The sequence below is a fragment of the Misgurnus anguillicaudatus genome, chromosome 16 (assembly GCF_027580225.2).
Source record: "Misgurnus anguillicaudatus chromosome 16, ASM2758022v2, whole genome shotgun sequence".
NCBI classification, from domain to species: domain Eukaryota; kingdom Metazoa; phylum Chordata; class Actinopteri; order Cypriniformes; family Cobitidae; genus Misgurnus; species Misgurnus anguillicaudatus.
In genome coordinates, this window is record NC_073352.2 from 13,783,919 (window position 1) to 13,805,862 (window position 21,944).

Below are 21,944 nucleotides of genomic sequence, written 5' to 3' on the forward strand. Positions count from 1 at the left end.
CATCCAGAGATACCCTACGATAGTTTTTTGACAGTGTCATAAAATCAGCATGATCAACACACAGTGTGTTTGCTGCTTCAACATGCTGGTATTTGTTTACCACTAGCGCATACTGGTGACGTAGCGCTAACGTTTGACGCAGGCACCGAAGCTTTTGTGTCATCATCGTACAGTCTACATGTGTCGTACCCGAGTTTAAACTATCCATATTGCACAGTGTGATAAGGTAATGATCTTATAGGAGGGCAATAATCCTGCAGTGTATTCAGTGCTGCAGGCAAATCTACACTGATTACAGTAGCTTAAATAATATAAGTCTTTGGTATGCCCCTATTAAGCTTGTTAACATGCATATGTACAGTATGTGTTTCTGCACACGCACATTTGCGTGCATGCGCATGCAAGATGGTATTATGTAAAGCTATCAAATTCATCTAGTCTTGACAGGTCCGTGGCAGGCGCCCACAGGTTTTATTGTGTAAAATATGTACTCTGTTGATATTATTATATAATATTGCCTTCCACTAGCAAGAGATTAGCACACATCATACATATGACAACTGTAAAACTCTAAACAAAAGCATCCTGTACCTGTAACGCTGTACAAATGATGCTACGCTGAATGACAGCCTTTCATTGACGTCTTTAAGCTGTCGTTCAGCCAGCCTTTTAACATTACTCCATGAAAACAAAATTGTTTTGTTCTTTTTATTTCATGTCAGTTGGTGTCCTCAAGGCCAGCGTGCTTCTTAAAGTTGGTAATTTAATTATAGTACATATACAGTACTGTGCAAAAGTCTAAGGCCACCATGACAGAGTTAGATTTGTTGTTTTTGCAATGTTATCGTGATCATATATAATTGTTTCTCGGTCTTATTAATAAAATACATCCAGAAAATACAGGAAATGTGTATATAGTATTAAAAACTGTATAACCACAGACGGTGCCTAAAGAAGACATTTAGTCCTGAAAAAGTATTTATTTATTTTTTGTACATATTTCCTGTATTTTCTGTTTGTATCTTAAAATAAATATGGATGGACATTAAAACTTCTAAAACAACAATTCTGGTGGTGGTGGTGGCCAAAGACTTTTGCACAGTACTGTATATTAAAACCAAAAATAATGTGGACCAAAAATATTGATGCACTCATAGGTGTTGGCAATGCCCAATACAGTGATGTCACCTTCCACCTGCTTTAACAAGCAGCAAATCATAGTACACCGCAGTTAATGTACATTATGACTAAAAGCTATTGGTTTTGTAAAAATGTATGTTCCAGTCCTCTTAAACTTCCTCTTTTAAAAGGAAAAAATTTTCATTTGATTATGATTATGGTTACTTCTTTCAATTTAAAACAATTTAATTCATTCAGTGTCATAATGTTGTGTGTTTTCGCTTTGATTTATTGTAGTGAGACGGCTGTCTGCGTTTCATACTTCGCAAACAATCCCCTGCATCTGGTTCATGTTTGAGTGACTTAAATACAAAAGCTTTCCTTCATCTGCAAGGTTCATTTAGGAATCAGAAAGCAATTTTCCCCGAAGAAAGCCTCAGGAATTAGTGCCTGATGTGTAGAAACTTGAAGTTAATACTCAAAATCAAACCATTTGTGCTTCTGTAAAGGCTGCATTCTCACAGTGAAGTACCTGCTTGAAATCAGCTTCACAGGCGAGGGCATCAAAGCTGGGAAGAGAAGAGGGCGGCATGACTAAATTTCCAACAGCGTGAGTGCGTGCGTGTGCACTTTTAATGGAAAGTGGAATGGACAGTGCGTGAGCCCCCTCTGGTCCTTTACTTTTTCTGGGAATGCACTGCTATCACAGACGGCACGCTGACACTCGAGCACCAGGGCATTCTGACTGCGCCGCGCTCATCTGCTTTACCTCCGAAGCCAGAAACTGACCTCCGGTAGCCCCAGGGAAGCTGCAAACCTGTTTCTTTCTTTCCTGTCGAAGACAAAAGTAGACACTTGAACCGCCCGGCTCCAAAGGTCTCTGAAAATGCCACGCTGTAAAGAGTGAAGGTCTTAAAAAACTACTGTTGTGACTCACGTGATGCCGCTCTCGTTGTTCACGTGACTGTTTGGCCTTTGACTGTTTTAAGAGACCTTCTTATAGTTTGTTAATTTTGACCTTTACTATATACATATGCTCTGTTCTAAAGCAGTATCTCAATAGAGACCAGGGGTTACAGAGATATTATCATGGTTAAGCTTTGTTCTTGATCATTTGACATCATCATCATAATAACATGAAATGTGAAATTGATGTATTATTATTCATTTTACAAAAACAATTTCTCTGCCAGGTAATATTGTTTATTTATTACACCGTGCTTTGGAATGTTCGATTCGTATTGCTCAATGACAACATTCAGAATTTTGTTATTCTCAGATAACTAGATAACACACGGGCACTGTGAGTCATCTTGATATGTGGAGTTCAAATTATACTCTGTGTAAATATGCCTAATAGTATTATATTTAAATTATTATATTTGCAAATGATCACACGAAAACATTTAAAGGACTGACTTTTTTATGTTTAAGTGCTATAATTTGGTCACCATTGCCTCTATCAATCTAGAAAATATGAAAAAGAAAACCCAGTGACTTAGTTTTGGTAAAAACCATTCTCTGCAAACATATGAAAAAATAGGTAGCCTAATTGAAATTTAGCTCCCTGTGATGTCAGAAGGGGATAATACCACCCCTTAATCTGCACTATACAACCACAACACTGCCATTTAGTGCAGAGATCAGCTCATTTGCATTTAAAAAGACACATCTAAACCCACAGATTTTTGCTCACACCTACAAAGTGGCAATTTTAACATGCTATAATAAATTATCTATATGGTATTTTGAGCTAAAACTTCACATACATACTCTGGGGACACCAAAGATTTATTAGACATATTAAAGTCTTGTGAAATGTCCACTTTAACTCTTTCCCCGCCATTGAAGAGTTATCTCGTCAATAAAGAAAAAACATTTGCATGAAAAAACGTGTTCCATATGAGTTTTTATGGTTAATTTATAATACCGCGATTATCCACTAGATGGCGTACTTACCCAATTTATAAAAAACTGAAACTAATTTTACACTCCGTGTATGTTTTGATAATCATTCTGAATCTGGGGCCGGTTGCAGCAGCTGTGCGTAAGCTACAGCGTAGCCTTGTTACGACGTAAATGGGAACTAAGTTACAACTTACGCACTACTAAATGTTTTTGCGTTGCACCATTAAACTTAGTTTAAACTTAACAATACGTTGTAACTAAATATTTACGCAAGCCTCAGTCCATGAATAACGGTCAGAATAAGATGTCAGGTATGATTAGATCACATCGATAAGCTTGTAATTGATTATGAAGAGCCGCAAGTTCGTCAACGAGTTTTCAAGAACTGTTTTGTTTTCTTTGTATCCATCAATTAAAAAAATAATTTCTTTATGACTGAAAATTTTCTCCTCCATGTGTGGGACAGATATTTTCAATTAAAAGTGTAATGTTTTGAGTTCGATAACATTTGCTTTAACGTCTTTTTTAACTTTCAGTTTAGGCCAGTCAAGAATGAGTTTGAAAATACGTGCTGTTCAGACAATTTCCTGTTTACCTGTTAGAGTGCTTTTACATATACACTGTTTAGGTCGGCTCAAATGACGTGTCGCTCCGATTATGGTTCGTTTGGGTCAGTATGAACACAACAGCCGCACTCGGGTGCGCACTAAACGGGCGCGTCGAGACCGCTCTAAACAGGTGGTCTCGGAGCGGCTGTCGCCGAACTCTGGGGCGACCCACCTGTGGTGTGAACACTGCTGGACCTCGGGCCGAACCAAATACAGGAAGTTCTCCACATGTTTGAGCAACTGGGCTTCCGTCGTGACGTGAGCCGGGTGTTATATTGTGGATTAACAACAAACAAGCCAATCCTGGTCCGTTGCAGAGATTCGCTGTCTCCTTTACATTTGAGCTGATGATTTTATAAATGCATAGCTGTCCTCCACACACAAATAGTGACATTACGGGCTTTTTAGCAAACGGCTCCGTGAGAAAGGCTTTAGTAGAACAGCTACGCAATTTCGCGTTAAAGCAAATAAACTTCGCAAAGACGTGCATCGTTTATCTCCACATCTTGATAGCTGCGCTCTCCCTGTCAGGCTGGTTGTCGTGGAAACGTGGGGGTGGTCATGAGACGGTAAGAGCTGTCAGAGAACAATGACAGCGCTGACCGTTGTCACATGGTGTACGGTGCGGCATTTCGAGTACAGTAAAAAGAATATATGTGAACACGGACCGCACTAACTGAAAAATGATACAATGTATTTTGGTGCGCTCCGAGGCCGCACCACGGTGCGCACCAACATATGTGAAAACACCCTTAGAAGGCTTGTGATTGGGTAAAGAAAAATAGACGTCATTTTATGCGACAACGCATTACTTAATGGAGATTTTACGACCTACTAGCTACATTCTGCCTTAAGAACAAATGGTGCAACCAAATAAAGTACAGGGTTAGTTATAAACTAGCTAGTAGTTACTAAGCCTCTAGTTTGGATTTTATTTCCCAGTTTAAGTAAGAACTTTCGAAGGACTGGTGCAACTCTACCCAGATCTCTAAGAAAATTCCTTCACAAAAATGCAATTATTTCAGCTTTTTGCTAAAAAAAATTTATTATTAAAGAAAAATACCCATATTTAAGATTTTATAAGCAGAGAAAAAAAATAGATAGGATGAAACTTTTTTTCTGGTTTTTGTTTGTTTGTTTGAAAGCAGAGGGTCTGTTCTTTCATTTGATATATTTGTATGCTTATATATTTTTTTTACTTTTTTGAAAATCACAAAAAAATGCTGGTGGGCAACTTTTCAAAAAATGCTGGCGGGGAATGAGTCAAGTAAAAAATATGCAGCATTTTTGTCATAACAGCATATATATTTTATGTTACTTTAACTTAAAGTTAAAAATTTCAACTTGATTTTATGTTATATTAACTTTTTACAAGCCAAAACTTAAAATGGTATGTTGAATTGACTTGCAAAACCAAGTTGTTTTAACTTCATGCTGCATTTTCTTACTGTGTAGGAAACGTTTCTTCCTCTGGGAAGGTTTGCCTTACTTACAAATAAGCTGTAACATATATCAAATCAATATTTCTTGTTCATATATTTACTCATGTGGCAAGTGTAATAAGCTTTATAATGTACAGCCAGCCCATTGTTATCGCAAATTCCCTCCAGGGTGATAAAAGATCCGGATCACCCTGTTTGGATTGATTCTGCAATAACAACCAGTTGCCTTTAGTTTATGCCTTTACTTTTATGTTCATGTTCTTTTTTTGTTTTCATTTTCAAAGTCAACTTGCAAATTCTATGTTAATTATGCAAATTCTATGTTAATCGATGGGTGGGGTTTACTTATTCAGGGAGAGTGTGAGCCAGCGTTGCCAACTTACCGTTTACTTACCTAACTTGTTATTTTACATCATTACCTGGCTTAATTCTGATTGGCCAGTCAAGGCATTTGCAGATAAATGGTTTTGTTTTTCCCAGATAACCTAATAGCAAAACTAATAACACACGGCAACCCAGATGCTGCAAATCATTTTGACAGGTAAAGTTTAATATTACACACAAAAATTAAATATAAATATGTCTTTTAATAACATATGTAACATTATATTTACAAATGATTAAAAAAACACACATTTGAACATCTTGTCTTAACCCAAAGTAAATGGGTTTTCCTCACGGAAGGTTTGCATTTGTGAAGAATAAGCAAATAAAATATTTTAAATCAATATTTGGGTGATTCTCACGAAAACGTGGTTTTAAAAATGTCAAGCATGAAAATGTAAAAATTGCTGAAATTTACTTTTTTTCCCACCAGACCTTGAAAAACAAAGTCTGGAGTAAATGGGAACCTTAATTTAAAAACTTTTACTTATCATTTAACACTTTTTGTAACATAATTTAAAAATTAGTCCTAAGAAATCTCATTACCGCAACAGTCAGAAAACATCAACACTGACATATTTTCAAAATGACATGACAAACCTGAAAGAACATAATTTGGAGATTTTGCACATGCATTTAAAATCAAAGTATTATGCTTCTATTAATTAAATTAACATTTAATAAGCATCTGTTGCGGTAATGATAATTAAAATGTTGTGTAAGCATTCTGACAAGACAATATTTCAAATTAACTGTAAAAAAAATTATCTTACCTGGTAGCCATCTTGAAGTAACTGGTCCATGTGCTTGGTCACTTAAAATCAAACTTTATTAAAATTCTTAAACTGTGTGCTTAAACTGTTCTCAAAAAGTGTTGCGGAGGATGAGAACATCAGGCATGGACACATCATTTTCCTAATTTTTCTTCATTATTATTATACATGAGTATTCAGTAAATATTTTTTCTGTCATCTAAAGTAGTCTAGCAAAACATCCATTTATTTTTTTTCTTAATATTTTTGTGTTAATTTGATTAAATTACAACATAACACATGTTCAAACACAGCCGGACACATTGCGGTAATGAGAATTTCAGCAGAAAATGAGATAAAATTTCCAATTATAAATTCTTATGTTGAAATCACACATTGTGCAAGGTAGAACACAGTATTGTGTTAATTCTGATGCTTTTTAATGTTACTATATTACACATTTTAAAGCTAAAATCATTAGTGCCGTGGTGTTTCAATGGTTTCGTGAGAATCACCCATTTAGTGTTCCCTTACACAAAGCATTCTTGGGTACGACACAAAGTTTTGTAGTTTAGGCAATATAGAATATTTCAAATTCTGCGAATAACCAATCAGGAACCAATATTCTCAAATAGCTGAGAATATTTTAAGCCATCAGCAATATGTTAATTGCACATGGTAGACTATAGAGGATCACGTGTGCCAGTGCCCCAGAGATGACTATTTCAATTTCAGATAATTTCATTTGGTTCACCGCAATTGCCTGGTTTGTGAACGAAGGTAGGGAACATCAAAGCCAATCAATCACTTTAAGACCAATCTTGGTCTCAGTGCTCTTGGATTAGCGTTTCCAGTTTTTTCCTCATTGCTCTTATTCGAAGTGTGAACCGTGAGCCCACACTCTTGATTCCAGGCTTTGAACTGTGCTATGAAGCAGTCGTAACTTAGATTACATTTCGTGAGAGAGGTACAGTATGTTATATATACCCTATATCATGAATAGAGTTGTAGCATAGCCAGGATGGCATTAAATAAGCTAACTAGATAGAAAATGTGAGTGGAGCTTGTCTATGCAAACCTAGCCACTTAATGATCGAATGTTATGGGTTGTTGCTAGGGCATTGCTGCTTGGTTCTAAAGGTGTTTCGCTAATCATGTTGATTTGCGTGTGCCAAGGTGTTTTGGGATGGTTGCATATTGGTCCAGGTCAAAATATCACCTCCTATAGTCACTTCAGGTCCCTCCTTCAATGGACGTGTTTGGGGGTTGTATTCATCAATTTAGAGTCATGTTCAAATTCTGGTTTGATGTGGTCAAATTTGAGAAGCATCAAGTTGTAGTTCTCACCAATGAGGCTGCTTTTCAGGTCTTTGCTTTATACCTTTGGCAATGATGCTAAATTTAATGTGTAAAAATGTGGACTTTTAATTTTAAGGTTATTTTTTTCTATCTATTTCCCATCTGTAATGATAAGATGCTACATCCAGGCCTGTCAGTATTGCGCGTGATTCAATTTGCAACATTAATAGTCAGTTTCATCAATTCCTTTCCTCCCATTTTTGTCACAACATTTTGCTTCTTTGTCCTAAGTGAGACAGGAACGTGCTCTTTTTCATTTATAATATTGTGCTGTTTATGACACTAACTGTCCTAGACACCGTAATGAGGCGTTATGTCGTGTTATCTTTTGAAATACTCCTCATGTTTTTCCTTCCCTCTGACAGTTTAATAGTTGCTCATTTAAAAAGCTACTGAGAAATAAATGGTTTCCTTGTGATTGATGTGTCTAAGATGAGCTCATTGTTAATCTTTTTTGGCAACAAGAGGCCCTCTTAATGGGCTTGGAAGGATCTATTGAAAAAGTCTCAATGGACTTGTTACTCACAATATATACGTATTTCTTTCTTTCATTATTTATTAACAGGAATGGGTGACATCCTTGACATACATTTCTTTCGCACTAGGACGTTCCCTTTGTGCAAATAGGGATGCATAATATACTGCATATAAAGCAAGGATAAGAGCCAAACAACATGATTTATATAAATGCTGGCTCATGTTTTCGAAGTGCATCAACACAATCAAAACATTAGTCTGACTTCTGATGTGACCAGTGAGTCATACGGCTGTATCGATCACATTGCAGTCACTGAGCACAATCCAGGTTTCATTAAAAAGATGTAGGCCTGGGTTGTGTCCAAGAAAAGCTGCCCACCCTACTGAAAAGACCAGCTAAAACCAGCCTAAGCTTGTTGGCTGGGTTTATCTGGTATTCCAGTTTGGTTTTTGCTGGTGTAGCATTCTGGATTTAGAGGGGTTTTGGGAACCCATTCACCTCAATTTGCGTTAAGAAACCGTTGTCGTGGGGGTTAAGACAACTTTCTGTTACATTTCATTACATTAACTCAAACCCCAAATCTAACCCTAAACCCAAGTGACAATGGTTTAAGAATAGTAAAAGATAAAATAACATAAAATGACACAAAAAGATGTGTGGTATTTGCATGCATAGACATTATATACGTAGACACCTCATGACGTGCAGGAGCGCATCAAGCGTAGGCGCCATATTGGATGGATCTCCTCACTGTACGCTTGCATCAGAGTCAATGGGAGTTAACGGAAAGAAAGCAACTATGCCCGTATTTTGTGCAGCTTACGGTTGCAATAACCGGCGCAGTATTGATTCCAGATCACATGGGATTACATTTCACAAGAAAGATTGAACAATCATTTTGGTTATTTTACGTTATTATTTATCATATTATGTCAATGTTCAGCAGGAACTTGTACTCTCTCTCATGATCTCTCGCTGTTTTTTCTTCACATTTGAAGGTTTCCCAGTGATACATTGTAAAAAAATCAGTAGAAATTTGCAGTTGGGTTGCCGGTAACTTACCGTAGATTTAAATTTATGTTATTTCCTGGCAACATTTTGTTCAAAGTTAAATGAACATTAAACATTTACAAGTCTTTGTCTTTACAGAATAAAATTAGAAAAACAGTATCAAGCAAAACATTCTGGGAAACAAAATCTGAAGCAAAAAACAGAAAAAGGTTGTTGATGATTTCTGGTTCCCAGAATGCTTTGCATGAGGCTGTTATTGTATAGTTTTATTCTGTAAAGATGAAGACTTGTTAATATTATAAATTTATTTAACTTTGAACAAACTCTTTCCAGTAAATTACATAAATTTAAATCTACGGTAATTTACCGGCAACCCAGCTGCAATACCATTGTAGTTTCTACGGATTTTTTTTACAGTGTACAGGCATGAGGAGGCAATGGGAAGTTGCTATAAAACGGGAGGGTTTTGTTGTGACAGAGTCGTCAAAGCTCTGTAGCAAATAGTATAGAACAAGAAGAGGGGAAACTCTGATTAGTTTTTGGCAACAGCCACTAGATGGCGCTTCAGTAGCGCGGCCGCCATTTAGGAATGAAAATTCTCACAGCCAATTCATTCTCAATTCATTCATATTAAAATTAATTTAATACCTAATTACATAAAATACCTAATTACGTAAAAATTACATAAAAATTGTGTACTAAAGTACTTTTTACTTAAGTAAAAGTAAAAAAGTAGATGTTTAATGTACTTAAATATTAAATATAAACCAAAAACTTGAAATTATGAAATGTAGTGGAGTAAAAATTATGATAATATGCTTTGAAATACAAGTTTTCCAAAGAAAAACACTAATAAAATACAGATACTTGAAAATTTACTTTTATGTAGAAAGTAAAATACTTAAGTAGTGTCTGCCTCTGTCAATATGCCATACTTAAAGAGCATAATACAAAGTATTTTAGCATGAAAGCAGTATTTTTCAATGTGTGACAGCGTCCTGTATCATAACTTAATCTTTGCCGCTTATAACAACGCAAACCGTGTGAAAATCCGGTAAAAATTAGGGGAGTTATGATTATTCATCATTAGAAATGAATGCAAGGGAGCGCACTGGAGACCCATCCAAGATGGCGGCCGCGCGACACGTCAGCTCCAATAGGCAGCTCAGTCTACGAGGTGTCTACGTATATAATGTCTATGTTTGCTCTCCACCAAAGTGAATGGGAAGGGCCGGTGTATCATATGCACATTAAATTGGACTTTGGCGCAATCATTTTCGACTTTTGAAAAGTTGCACAATATGATGAGAATGGGTAGGGTTTTGGCCACCTTTTTAGCTGATTAAGCTAGAAGACCAGCTCAAACCAGAAACTTTAATCTTAAACCAGCTAAAAACAACCAACCAGCGTAGCCAAACTGGACAAGCTTCCAGCCTGACCACTTAAGACCAGCTAAAAAGTGTCCAAAACCCCTCTAAGACCAGCCTGATTTGCCAGATTATCCAGCTAAAACCATCCTTTTTGTCACACTTTTTTCTTTAGAGGTTTTTTTACAGATATCTTCAGATGCAGCTGTTTATTAAATATTCATTTAGCTTTTGGCTAAAATATAGACCACCGCATCTATTTCTCGACAATAAACTTGACAAGTCTTTGTTTTATACTTCAAACAGTCACTGTCAGACAGTCAACAACTATTTAGAGGGCTTTAATGGGTCATTTGTCTCAGTGCATGTGGTTTCCTCTGTAGTTTTGTCACAGCGCATCCATGGAAATCTTCACATGGCAGAGGGACTTTTGTTGTGTGTTTGAATGAAAACTGCATTGTTATTGAATTATCTCAGTAGTGCGGTCCGACTATGCTAAAACTCTGAAAGCTTTAAACACACAAACTGGACTGGCAATGCTCAAGCTCCAACCAACATATTTTCTAGTAATTAAAAATGAGAATTTTTTTTAAAGGATTAGTCCATTTTCTTAAAAAAAAATCCAGATAATTTACTCACCACCATGTCATCCAAAATGTTGATGTCTTTCTTTGTTCAGTCGAGAAGAAATTATGATTTGAGGAAAATATCCCTGCTAAAAAAACAATAAAACCATTACAGAAAATTGTAATGGTTTTATTGGTTTTATTGGGAATTGTATTGGTTCTAATGGAATATGGCCCAAAACACACTACGGTGTATTGGGTTTTGTTGGTCTCTAATGGTATGTATTGGTTCCATTGGTTCTATGAATTGGTTCTATGGAATATGGCCCAAAACATACTGCACTGTAGTGGTTTTAATGGTAAAAGCTAATGGTTTCTATTGGTATTTTAATGGAAACCATTAGAATTTTCTGTAATGGTTTTATTGTTTTTTCAGCAGGGATTCCAGGATTTTTCTCATTTTAATGGACGTTTTTGATGGACCCCAATACAGTTTTAAAGGACTCGAAAAGATCCCAAACAAGGCATAAGGGTCTTATCTACCGAAACAATCATAATTTTTTTGGGAAGAAAAATAAAAAATATGCACTTTTAAACCACAACTTCTCTTCTTCCGGCTGTGTGACGAGCCAGTGCGACCTCACATAATTGCGTAATGACGTGGAAAGGTCACGTGTTCCATATATGAAACACACATTTGCGGACCATTTTAACCAATAAACTAACACAAAGACATTAATTAGTATTATTCCACATACAACAACGCATGAACGGTCCTCTTTCTTTACACTTGTAAACACTGGGCGGAGTTACATACGTCATCCATGACCTCTTGACATGATGACGTATTACGTGAGGTCGCGCTGGTACGTGACAGGACCGGAGATAGACGAGAAGTTGTTGTTTAAAAATGCATATTTTTATTTTTCTTGCCAAAAATGACAATCGTTTCACTAGATGAGACCCTTATGCCTTGTTTGAGATTGTTTAGATTCCTTTGAAACTGCAATTTTAAACTGCATTAAAACTGTTACGTGTTGGGGTCTATTGAAGTCCATTAAAATGAGAAAAATCCTGGAATGTTTTCCTTAAAAAACATAAATTCTTCTCGACTGAACAAACAAAGACATCAACATTTTGGATGACATTGTGGAGAGTAAATAATCTGGATTTTTTTTTAAGAAAATTGACAAATTTTTCTGACCCAAAACACTGCTGCTGACTTAAAGTTGAATTTTTAGACTTTAATCCCAAGCTGAATTTTGGGATCAAATTTTCGTAACCACTTGGGAATTGGGAAGCAACCAACCAGAATACACCAATAACCAAGCAGCACTCCTTTTATTGAGGATAAGTGGGTCTAATTATGCTATACTGTATCACCAAATAGCACATTTTCTTTGTATTCATTTTATCTGATGACTCTTTATACTCCTACATCAAGACTTGTGCTCCGGGGTTAAATATGATTAATGAAGACTTTTATATCCTCTGTTGCTCGACACCTTTTAGCTTGACACCTCTGGAGTTCCCCTGAAGGTCTTGAAGTGGGGCTCTTCCATACATGAATCAATTTACTTTAAAGCCCAGCTGTCAAAGTTGCTGCGCGTGCAGATCGAATCCTTGCTTTGTCAGAACGGCTTTATAAAAACAGAGTGGCATACCTCATTAATCTAGAAGCTCTACAATTGGCAGGGCATAGTCCTTTTCCCTTTCCAAGTGGAGATATGTGCTGACTTCAGAATATGACAAGGTGATCCAAAGCTGAACAATAATGTAGATGAGACACACCGGCGTGTTTGATATTCGAATTAATGACCTGTCTGATCAAATACCTGCAGTCAACAATCTTAACTTGTTTCATTGGTTTGATAAAGGTTGGTTCATTTAGTGTATCAAAGGATGTGGAATCAATTACACAAAACTTGGATCAGCTGAATACAGAATAGCCAGATGGCAGCTGTCCCTGATACAGCACTGGCCTTGATCTCCGAAATCTGGAGGAGGACACGAATTACAAAACACAGAGAAAGGAACATGAAATCTTGCTATCTAAATGAAAAGGTGCTCAAAAATAAGGTGAAAAGGGTTAATTGTAGGATTTTAAATCTCTTCAAATGCATTGTGTTCACGCTAATAAAGCTGATTGTTATAAAAGTGTATTCTTGTAATGCGTAGCAACGGTGCAACCTTCCATCCCCATCATCAGCGCTCTGGAACAAATGAGTCACCGTCCGAGGACGAATCTGTAATTTGGTTTGTTGGAAGAGGCGAGCTTAGTAGTTCCATCAATTGATCCAGCACATGTCCTAATGTGCATTTACTTTGTGATACCTGTTCTGCTTTTAGGTCCCAAGGGGGATGTCCTTGCTCTGTAATCCATACAACTCTCACATCTTCAAAGTGACCTACATCTCAGTCCCCTTGGACTGTTTGTCTCCTTCGAGCTTAAAATTTGGCAACATAGCCTCTCCAAACAACATATTATACGGCAGACTATTCTCTCACATGGGTTGTGGCACGTCCTCCCAAAGGTCAGCCTTCCTTTGTCCTTCGCTGTTAATTTGCCAGACAAGCGGGTGGCAGATTACGGTTCAAAGAGTTTTACGTGTCAAATGAGAATGGAATGTACGGCCGACAAGTTATAACAGCTCCCACAAAAGCAATAATAAGTGACAGGTAGCGGGTATGTGCACAAATGCGTGACTGAAAGGAATTCGCAACGTGGAGGTTTGAAGCTCCTGCTGTGCATGGTGTGAAAAACTGAGAAACATTTAGTGGGGAGCGATATACAAGTACCGCTCTGCATAGCCACCGCCTTACCCAAATAAAACAAAGTCATCACCAGCAATTATTTTACCGCTTCTGTCTTTTTGCCTAATAGGTTTACTCAATTTTTTACCTCCTTGTCTCTCTCAAGACCTGTTGGAAGCGATGCTAATTTAAACATGATCTCCTTTTGTCGTTTTTTTCTTCAGGTATTCTTGCCATATTGATTCCAGAGCTTGACCTCGTGATCTCGCTGGTGGGTTCTGTAAGCAGCAGCGCTCTGGCCCTCATCTTTCCACCTCTGCTTCAAATCATCACCTTTCATAATGAAGGCATGACACCATTGGTAATGGCCAAAGATGTGGGAATCAGTCTCATTGGTCTGGTGGGTTTCGTGGCAGGGACCTACATCTCTATTCAGGAGATTATCACACGCAACAGTGCCGGACACAACAGCACACATTTTCAGCTCATGTGAATGTTGAACCACAGTCATTACTCTTTATATACAGTAGTGAGTTCTGCTTGGGATTCTTTTTGTTGACCATCTGTTGATGTTTTTTGCTTTGTTTTATAGCACTGCATTTCTTCGCTATGAGTTTGGCGCGTTTTTTTTACTTTTTGTTTTAAAAGTACCATTTTTTACTCAAACATGGCCTTTTCTCCAAATGTTAAAGAAACACTTCACTTTTTTTGAAGGGATGCTGGTTTTGCAGCTCCCCTAGAGTTAAACATTTAAATTTGTGGCGTTTTGGAATCCATTCGGCTGATCTCCCGGTCTGGCGATACCGCTTTTGGCGTGGCTTGGCATAGTCCATTGAATCTGATTGGACCATTAGCATTGCACTAAATAACCAAAGAGGTTCGATATTTTTCCTATTTGGGGCTTGACTCTTCTGTAGTTACGCCGTGTACTAAGACAGATGGAAAATTAAAAGTTGTGATTTTCTAGGCCAATATGGCTAAGAACTATACTCTCATTCCGATCAAGGACTTTGCTGTTGTAACATGGCTGCAGCAGACGCAATATCAAATAGTCCCCTGCTTTGAAAGTAACTGCGTTGGTCTTAACTACAGAAGTGTGGCTGCAGGGGAGTCAGGTTTTGAATGGGAGGGATGTCGAAACTCTTTGGTTATTATTATTTTTTTTAGGCGCATGCTGGTGGTCTAGTCGGATTCGGTGGATTGTGCTGGGCTGTGCTGGGGGTGCTAGCGCCGGACCCGGAGATCGGCTGAATGGATTCCAAAATGGTAGAAATCGGATGTTTAACTCTAGGGGAGCTGGAGGATGGGCCTATTTTCAAAAAAAGTGGAATGTCTCTTTAAAGGAATAGTCTACTCGTTTTTAGTGTTGAACTATGTTATTGCCTTGGCCGGGAATTGTTGGTGCATCCCTCTATCGTCTGTGTGCGTGCGCGTGGGCGCTGGGGCGCGGTGCGACGCTTCGATGGCGTTTGGCTTGGCCCCATTCATTCAATGGTACCGTTTAGAGATAAAGTTAGAAGTGACCAAACACATCAACGTTTTTCCTATTTAAGACGAGAAGTTATACGAGCAAGTTTGGTGGTACAAAATAAAACGTAGCGCTTTTCTAAGCGGATTTAAAAGAGGAACTATATTTTATGGCGTAATAGCACTTTTGGGAGTACTTCGATTCGGCGCAGTAACACCCTCCCTCTCCCATTATGAGAGTGAGAAGGGGAGCGGACTTTTCAGGCGAGTCGAAGTACTCCCAAAAGTGCTATTTCGCCATAAAATATAGTTCCTCTTTTAAATCCGCTTAGAAAAGCGCTACGTTTTATTTTGCACCACCAAACTTGCTCGTATAACTACTCGTCTTAAATAGGAAAAACGTTGATGTGTTTGGTCACTTCTAACTTTATCTCTGATTGGTAGCATTGAATGAATGGGGCTAAGCTAAATGCTATCGAAGCGTCGCAGCGCGTTCCAGCGCTTACGTGCACGCACACAGATGATAGAGGGATGTATGAACTCTTCTTGGTTGGGGTAATAACATGGTTTGGTGTTGAAAATGAGTAGACTATTCCTTTAAGATCTTACAATCTTAGCAGAACAATCTGTGTATGTTAGTTTTTTGTTTACCATCTCAGCAGGTTCTTGAGAATTTATGCGGACTGTAAACTTTTTGGTTAGGATTCTAGTATTTTAGGCCATAAACAAGTTTTACCTCTGCATATTATAGACCTCATGGTTTATTTTATTTTTGGTTTTATTGAGTATTATTGTTTTTTATTATTATTGAGTGGAAATGCATTTAACATACAGGATGCTTTATGTTTGTAAAGTTCTCAATCTTAACCAATCACAAGATGCACACTGATATACACTAGCAGTGGTCCCTATATACAGGTATGATCTCATTTTAAATGTACTGTATACATTTGTCTCCTCTAGTTTTTAAATAATCTTTAGCACAACAAACAGTTTAACTTTATAGAAACAACAGTGTGTGTGTTTTTTTTTTAATTCAACACTGATTCTGTTGTTAAACACACTTATGACTGTGGTACTTGAATTTTTTTAATTTAAAATGTGGGAACTTGCTGTATATATTGTTAATGGTGCCAATTTTTTGGAGTCTTTTTTGTATTTGTTGTAAATTTTCTGTATTTTCGAATTGCACATAGATTCAGCATTTCAGTGTAATAGGTGTTATTTGACTGGTGTACTGTACATGTACTGTAAGTTGTTTGTCCATCCTTGCTGATTTAAATCAGCATATTTCACACATTGTAAAGTTTTACACTATACAGATATGTCAGGGTTAGATTCATCTAAAAGACCAGGGCTGCTTTTCCCAATAATTATGTCACCTGGCACGCTATGAAGACTCTAAAGGTTTAGCTTAACTGCATTTATACCTTTTCTAGGCATGATCTCCGAACTGTATGTTAGCAGGTTGATTAAGGTAAACTTTCTTATGTATGACGTTATCAGGTGCCGTCCATGGCGGTGGTGCTGAATTGGTTGATATTAATAGTTTGACAATCAATCATTCACTCTAGCACTACTTCGCTGTGTTATGTGAGATAGTGGTGTTCTTTATAAAAAAAGCACTTCAGATAAAGTTGAAATTACATTAATTAGGACTATCTTGTAAAAATAATTCAACCCTGGATATTTTATATAATTTTGAAATAAGTGTGCAGAACGCAACCTCATGCCCAAACGTATCATGCATCACCCTTTACCCACAGTATACATTCACTTGCCTTTGACCAAACACGGTGTATTACGACATCAGAATTATATATGTATATAGACAGACTAAAATGTTAAGAAGCTTTTTTCACACTGGTGGCTACTAGCGAAGGGAAATGCTAACAGTGATAAGGTAACATTATGAACGTATGACTTACAGAATGTATACCTAAAGCTGGGGTGCAGGATTTTTGAGAAACGCTTTAGGAAAGGGAGTCGGGCCGAGTACCAAAACACACTTGTAGCGAATCAGCTGTAAGGGGCGTGTCTACTAACTGACATCGCTGCCTGGGTTGTGTATGTGTGGGGTGGGTCTATCAAATGTGTTTGTTTAGGTGATTTTAAATGTCAACATTTGTTTGGAGAGATTTTGTACCCTGCCTTTAAAGGGGGGGTTTAATGGTATTTCAAGCATTCTGACCTATTAACACAGTTATAGAGTTGTTTCCTCATGCTAAACGTAGGCAAAGTGTCCAAACAGCAGTTGGACATGTTACAGAGTATTTCTGTGCCGAACGCACTTCGCCAGGGTTCCTACAAGTTTCGGCAAGTTTTTTTCAATTACAGTTCTAACTGACGTTTCAGGGGTTTTTGATACATATCACTTCTTTATATGGGCTTCCACCGGAAAACTTCCCCCGGAAAACCCCGCCCACCCGTCAATCAGCGAGAGACGCTAGAGCTGCTAACAGGTTATCACGCCACTCAGCTTTGTTTAATTTCAAAAGTCAACAATGGCACGAAAGAAGTGTGTTTTTGGATGTAAGAAGAAGACATCCAGCCTTATGGAAACAATGGATATAGTTTATTATCCGGGGTAGCAGCGGAGTTTTGCGTGTGTGTTTGATGCAGTGGATTTTCCCAACCGGGTCATGACGAGTTGCACGCGGTAAGACAGACTTCTGTCTTATGTTGGAAATAGTCGCGTGCATATTATATAAATGACACGAACATGTAGTGAATCATAAGTTAAAACAGTGTTGTATTGTTGGATGACTCGTACTCGCTCCTCCCGCGGTTAACCATAGGGTACAGTGTTGGGTGTAACTAGTTACCAAGTAATTAGTTACTGTAATTTAATTACTTTTCCCTTGAAAAAGTAAAGTAAGGGATTACTCTTATTTTTCTTGTAATCTAATTACAGTTACTTCTGATGTAACTAAATACTTTGTATACTATAATATGATAGTGGATTTAACATGGTTTTAGTTTACAATTCTCACTATTAACTGGTTGATTATTAGCATTAATATTAATGAGATTTTGACTGTTTATTAATACTTACTTAATAGCACATATTAATGACTGATTTTGCAAAACCTTATTCTACATCCTTAACCTTCTCCATTTCTACCAATACTTAAAATTAACAACTTCTTTAGTATTAATAAGCAGTAGTTGGAGAGAATTGGACCATAAAGTGGGACAAGAATAGTCGATGTACATTTATATATTATTTCTTTGAGTCATTTCAAGCCTATTCTTGTATCATATACTGGATAGGATTTAGAAAGTAATTAGTAATAAGTAATTAAATACTTTTTGGAGAGAGTAATTTGTAAAGTAATCTAATTACATGATTCAAGATGTAATTAGTAACTAGTAATTAATTACTTTTTTTGAGTAACTTACCCACTGGGTACAGCTTAAGGTATAATTTAAGAACAACGTAGCGTTAAGAAGGTTTTGGGAAACGCAGCCCAGATTTGTGGTCATATTTGCACACATTTATTAAACTCCAAACATAAAAATTCAAACAACCTGTTGTTAACTTACATGTAGCCCTATAAGAATTGGTACAGTATATGCTCTTTGGAAGAATAAAAGAATGGATATCTTGCCTTGGTGTTTTTAGGTGTGTTTGTGAGTGCCAGAAGTTCATTCATATTTTTATGTTGAAGGGCATGTCAGTGTTCAAGTTTTGCTTTATCCAAGATGCATCACTGCTATTGCTATGAATGGGGGAGATTGCAACGGTCAATATGACCGCTATAGGTCATACCTTCCATTAAAAAAGCCAATTGTTGTTTGCGCACTTGGCACAGTGACGCGACACCCTTTAAAGACTTTGGGCCCTTTTTTAAAGATCTAAGTGCATTGTCTAAAGCGCACGGTCTAAATAGGCGTGTCCAATGCCACTTTTGCTAATTTAACGACGGGAAAAATGGTTTGTGCGCCCAGCGCTCGGTCGAAAGGGTTGTTCCTATTTCCTTAGTGAGTAATAAACCAATGAGAGTCTTGTCTCTCATCCCCTTTAAAAGCCAGTTGCGCTGGCGCTATGTCTAATCCCTATTTAGATGATGGACTTTGTAAACTGAAAAACTAAGCGGAGGAAGAAGACCACCATTTAAGAATAATGTAAAAAATTTTTATTGAAATTTAAATTTTTGGATTAAAACCTTTAAAAGCTGTTTTCTTTCAGTTAAGGAAGTAAAAATGGCAGGATTTTAATTGCTGTAAATGTATTGATATCCTACATAATCATTGTAATCTCATAAAATAATTTGCAAATATGCAAGAAAAGCTTTGTACTCTAAAAATACAAACAAGAGATAAAGAATTTACAAACGTGCGGAGAGCCGAAGCGTTTCTGCACTCGGACAGCGTCATGGGATTTTTAAAAAGCATTACTTAAAATGTTTCTCATCTCACCATATCAACAGGTACAGAGTCGTCATATACAAAAAATCTGTGTGATAGCATTTAAAAAACATTTAAAAATAGATGCATTTGTTTAAAGCAAATCGCTTTTTTTACTTACCAGGCTACAGGTGAAGCAGCTCTTTACGTCTTCTAACGTCTTATAATCGGTCCTCATTTATGTCCAAGAGACTCAATAATAATCTTTACATTTTAATCCTTTAATTTTCATATTTAAAAGCGTTGTGTGCTACTTTGTATTCATGTATGTGATAAGCAAACCCGCGTTGTCATCCCGACACTTTAGACTTTAGACCAGGTTTTAGTTGCTAAATGGCAATGTCTATTTTAGTTGTCTCAAAATAATGACAGAATTTTCATTTTTTGTAAACTATCCCTTTAAAGGTTAGAAAGTCACACACAGCAGGTATCTGTGTAGAGCAATTTCATGCCTAGTTATGCTTTTAATCCTGATATGAAATAGAAATGGCTTTTTGCACTCCTTACGTAGGTAAATAAATGGCAGATTTTATCGGTACTTCAATAAGCATCATGACTTTCTTGTTTTTAGGACATTGAAAACAGCGATATACAGATAAGTCAATTGTTTGAAAAATACGTGTTTTTTTACATGTGAAACATGAACACATGTTAAATTGCGCACTGTAAACACAATCAAAGCTTCAAAAACACAGAAAGAACGGGACATTTAAGTTTAATGCTTTTGACCTTTTGGCCTTTGAGTTGGGATGTTCAAGGGTAACATCTGCAGTAGGCCTACTTTGTCAAAGATTGTAATAACAGTGTTTTGTACTGGAACCATTCAAAAGAAAATTGGTATGGTACACGGCCATTACTTTTAAGTAAAAATATAGACTGGACTAAAGAAAAATGACTTTCTATTGCCACATTCTATTCAGTAGTTCCAGATGCAACTTTCATTCATGTTTTTACACAACCAACTACCCCGTGTAGCAGTCTATATGAGCAAGGATCAGGACAAGTGACTCACTTTTAATAAATAAACTCTTTGTGTATGGTGTATAGGTGTTTCAGAGTGATTATAGTAATGTCAAAGTCAATATGTATTAAACATTGTGTTCTGATTTTGCAAAAGCCTCACAGCTTACCAGTTTTATTTTGAAAAGTCTTATACAGACAGACAGATAATAAGAGACTTAATCTATTGGAACACTTATAATAGTCAGGAATCACAACTGTAAGGAATGACAGAGTCAGGATCCCAATGCAAAAGTGTAATGACTTGTAAAGACGGAAGCAAACGCAGGTGTAAAAATGAAACAATGTTTATTAAATATAAACAAAGAGAGAGTATTCAAAGTCAAATGCGGAAGTAATCCAGTCCGGTGTTGTTGTTGGCAATGGTGACGATGACTACGGTGGAAGTTGGTGTTTTGAGTGAGACGTTGGTGGAGTGGTGAACAGTGGTGAAATCCAGGCTGACACGGAACATCCACACGAAGACGACGACGACAATACACATCCAACTGAAACACGTAATCCAAAGCACAGGGAACAACCAAGCAACACGGAGACTGAGCAAACAATAGAATCTGGCAGGGAACAGAAAGTCAGGTGAGTTTTTATGGAGATGATGTAATGATGAACAGCTGGAGCGAGACAATCAACACACAGGTGAAAGGGATCGCTCTAACGAGCACATGGCAGGGTAAGTGAACAACACACACACACAAACATGACACGGAGGAAAACAATGGATTTTCCTACCGTGACAGTACCCTCCCCCCTAGGAACGCCCCTCGGCGTTCCCAGCCTGCTTTACCTGTTGATTGAACTCATCAATAAGGCGGTGATCCAGTATGTCCCGAGCAGGAACCCACCTTCTCTCCTCCGGACCGTAACCTTCCCAATCCACCAAGTACTGAAATCCGCGTCCCCTCCGTCTGGAGTCCAGAATACGGTTAACCGAATAAGTGGTCTCCCCATTAACGATACGAGGCGGAGGGGGAACCGGGGTATGCGGATTAAGACGGGAAGAAATCACCGGTTTAATTTTGGAGACATGAAAGACGGGGTGAACCCTCCTGTACGCAGGAGGAAGGCTAAGACGCACTGTTACCGGATTAATGATTTTGGTAACAGAAAACGGGCCAATAAATTTGGGAGCAAGTTCATTCGAGACGGAACGCATCGGAATATTCTGGGTAGAAAGCCACACTCTTTGACCGACGACGTATCGGGGAGGCTTCGACCGGTGGCGATCGGCCTTGGCCTTGGTGCGTGACCTTGCCTGGAGCAGAGCTCTGCGAGCTCTGATCCAGGTGCGGTGGCACCTCT

At 37.6% G+C, this 21,944-nt stretch overlaps 1 protein-coding gene across 1 annotated transcript in view; it reads left to right on the forward strand.

The window, feature by feature from the left end:
• slc36a1 (solute carrier family 36 member 1) overlaps positions 1-15,068 on the forward strand; it is a 38,169-nt gene extending 23,101 nt beyond the window's left edge. The window contains exon 12 of the mRNA XM_055178555.2: positions 13,973-15,068. Coding sequence (XP_055034530.1) covers positions 13,973-14,241 — 269 coding nt within the window. The 3' untranslated portion in view covers positions 14,242-15,068. The remainder of the gene's footprint in view (positions 1-13,972) is intronic.
• The last annotated feature ends 6,876 nt before the right edge of the window (positions 15,069-21,944 follow it).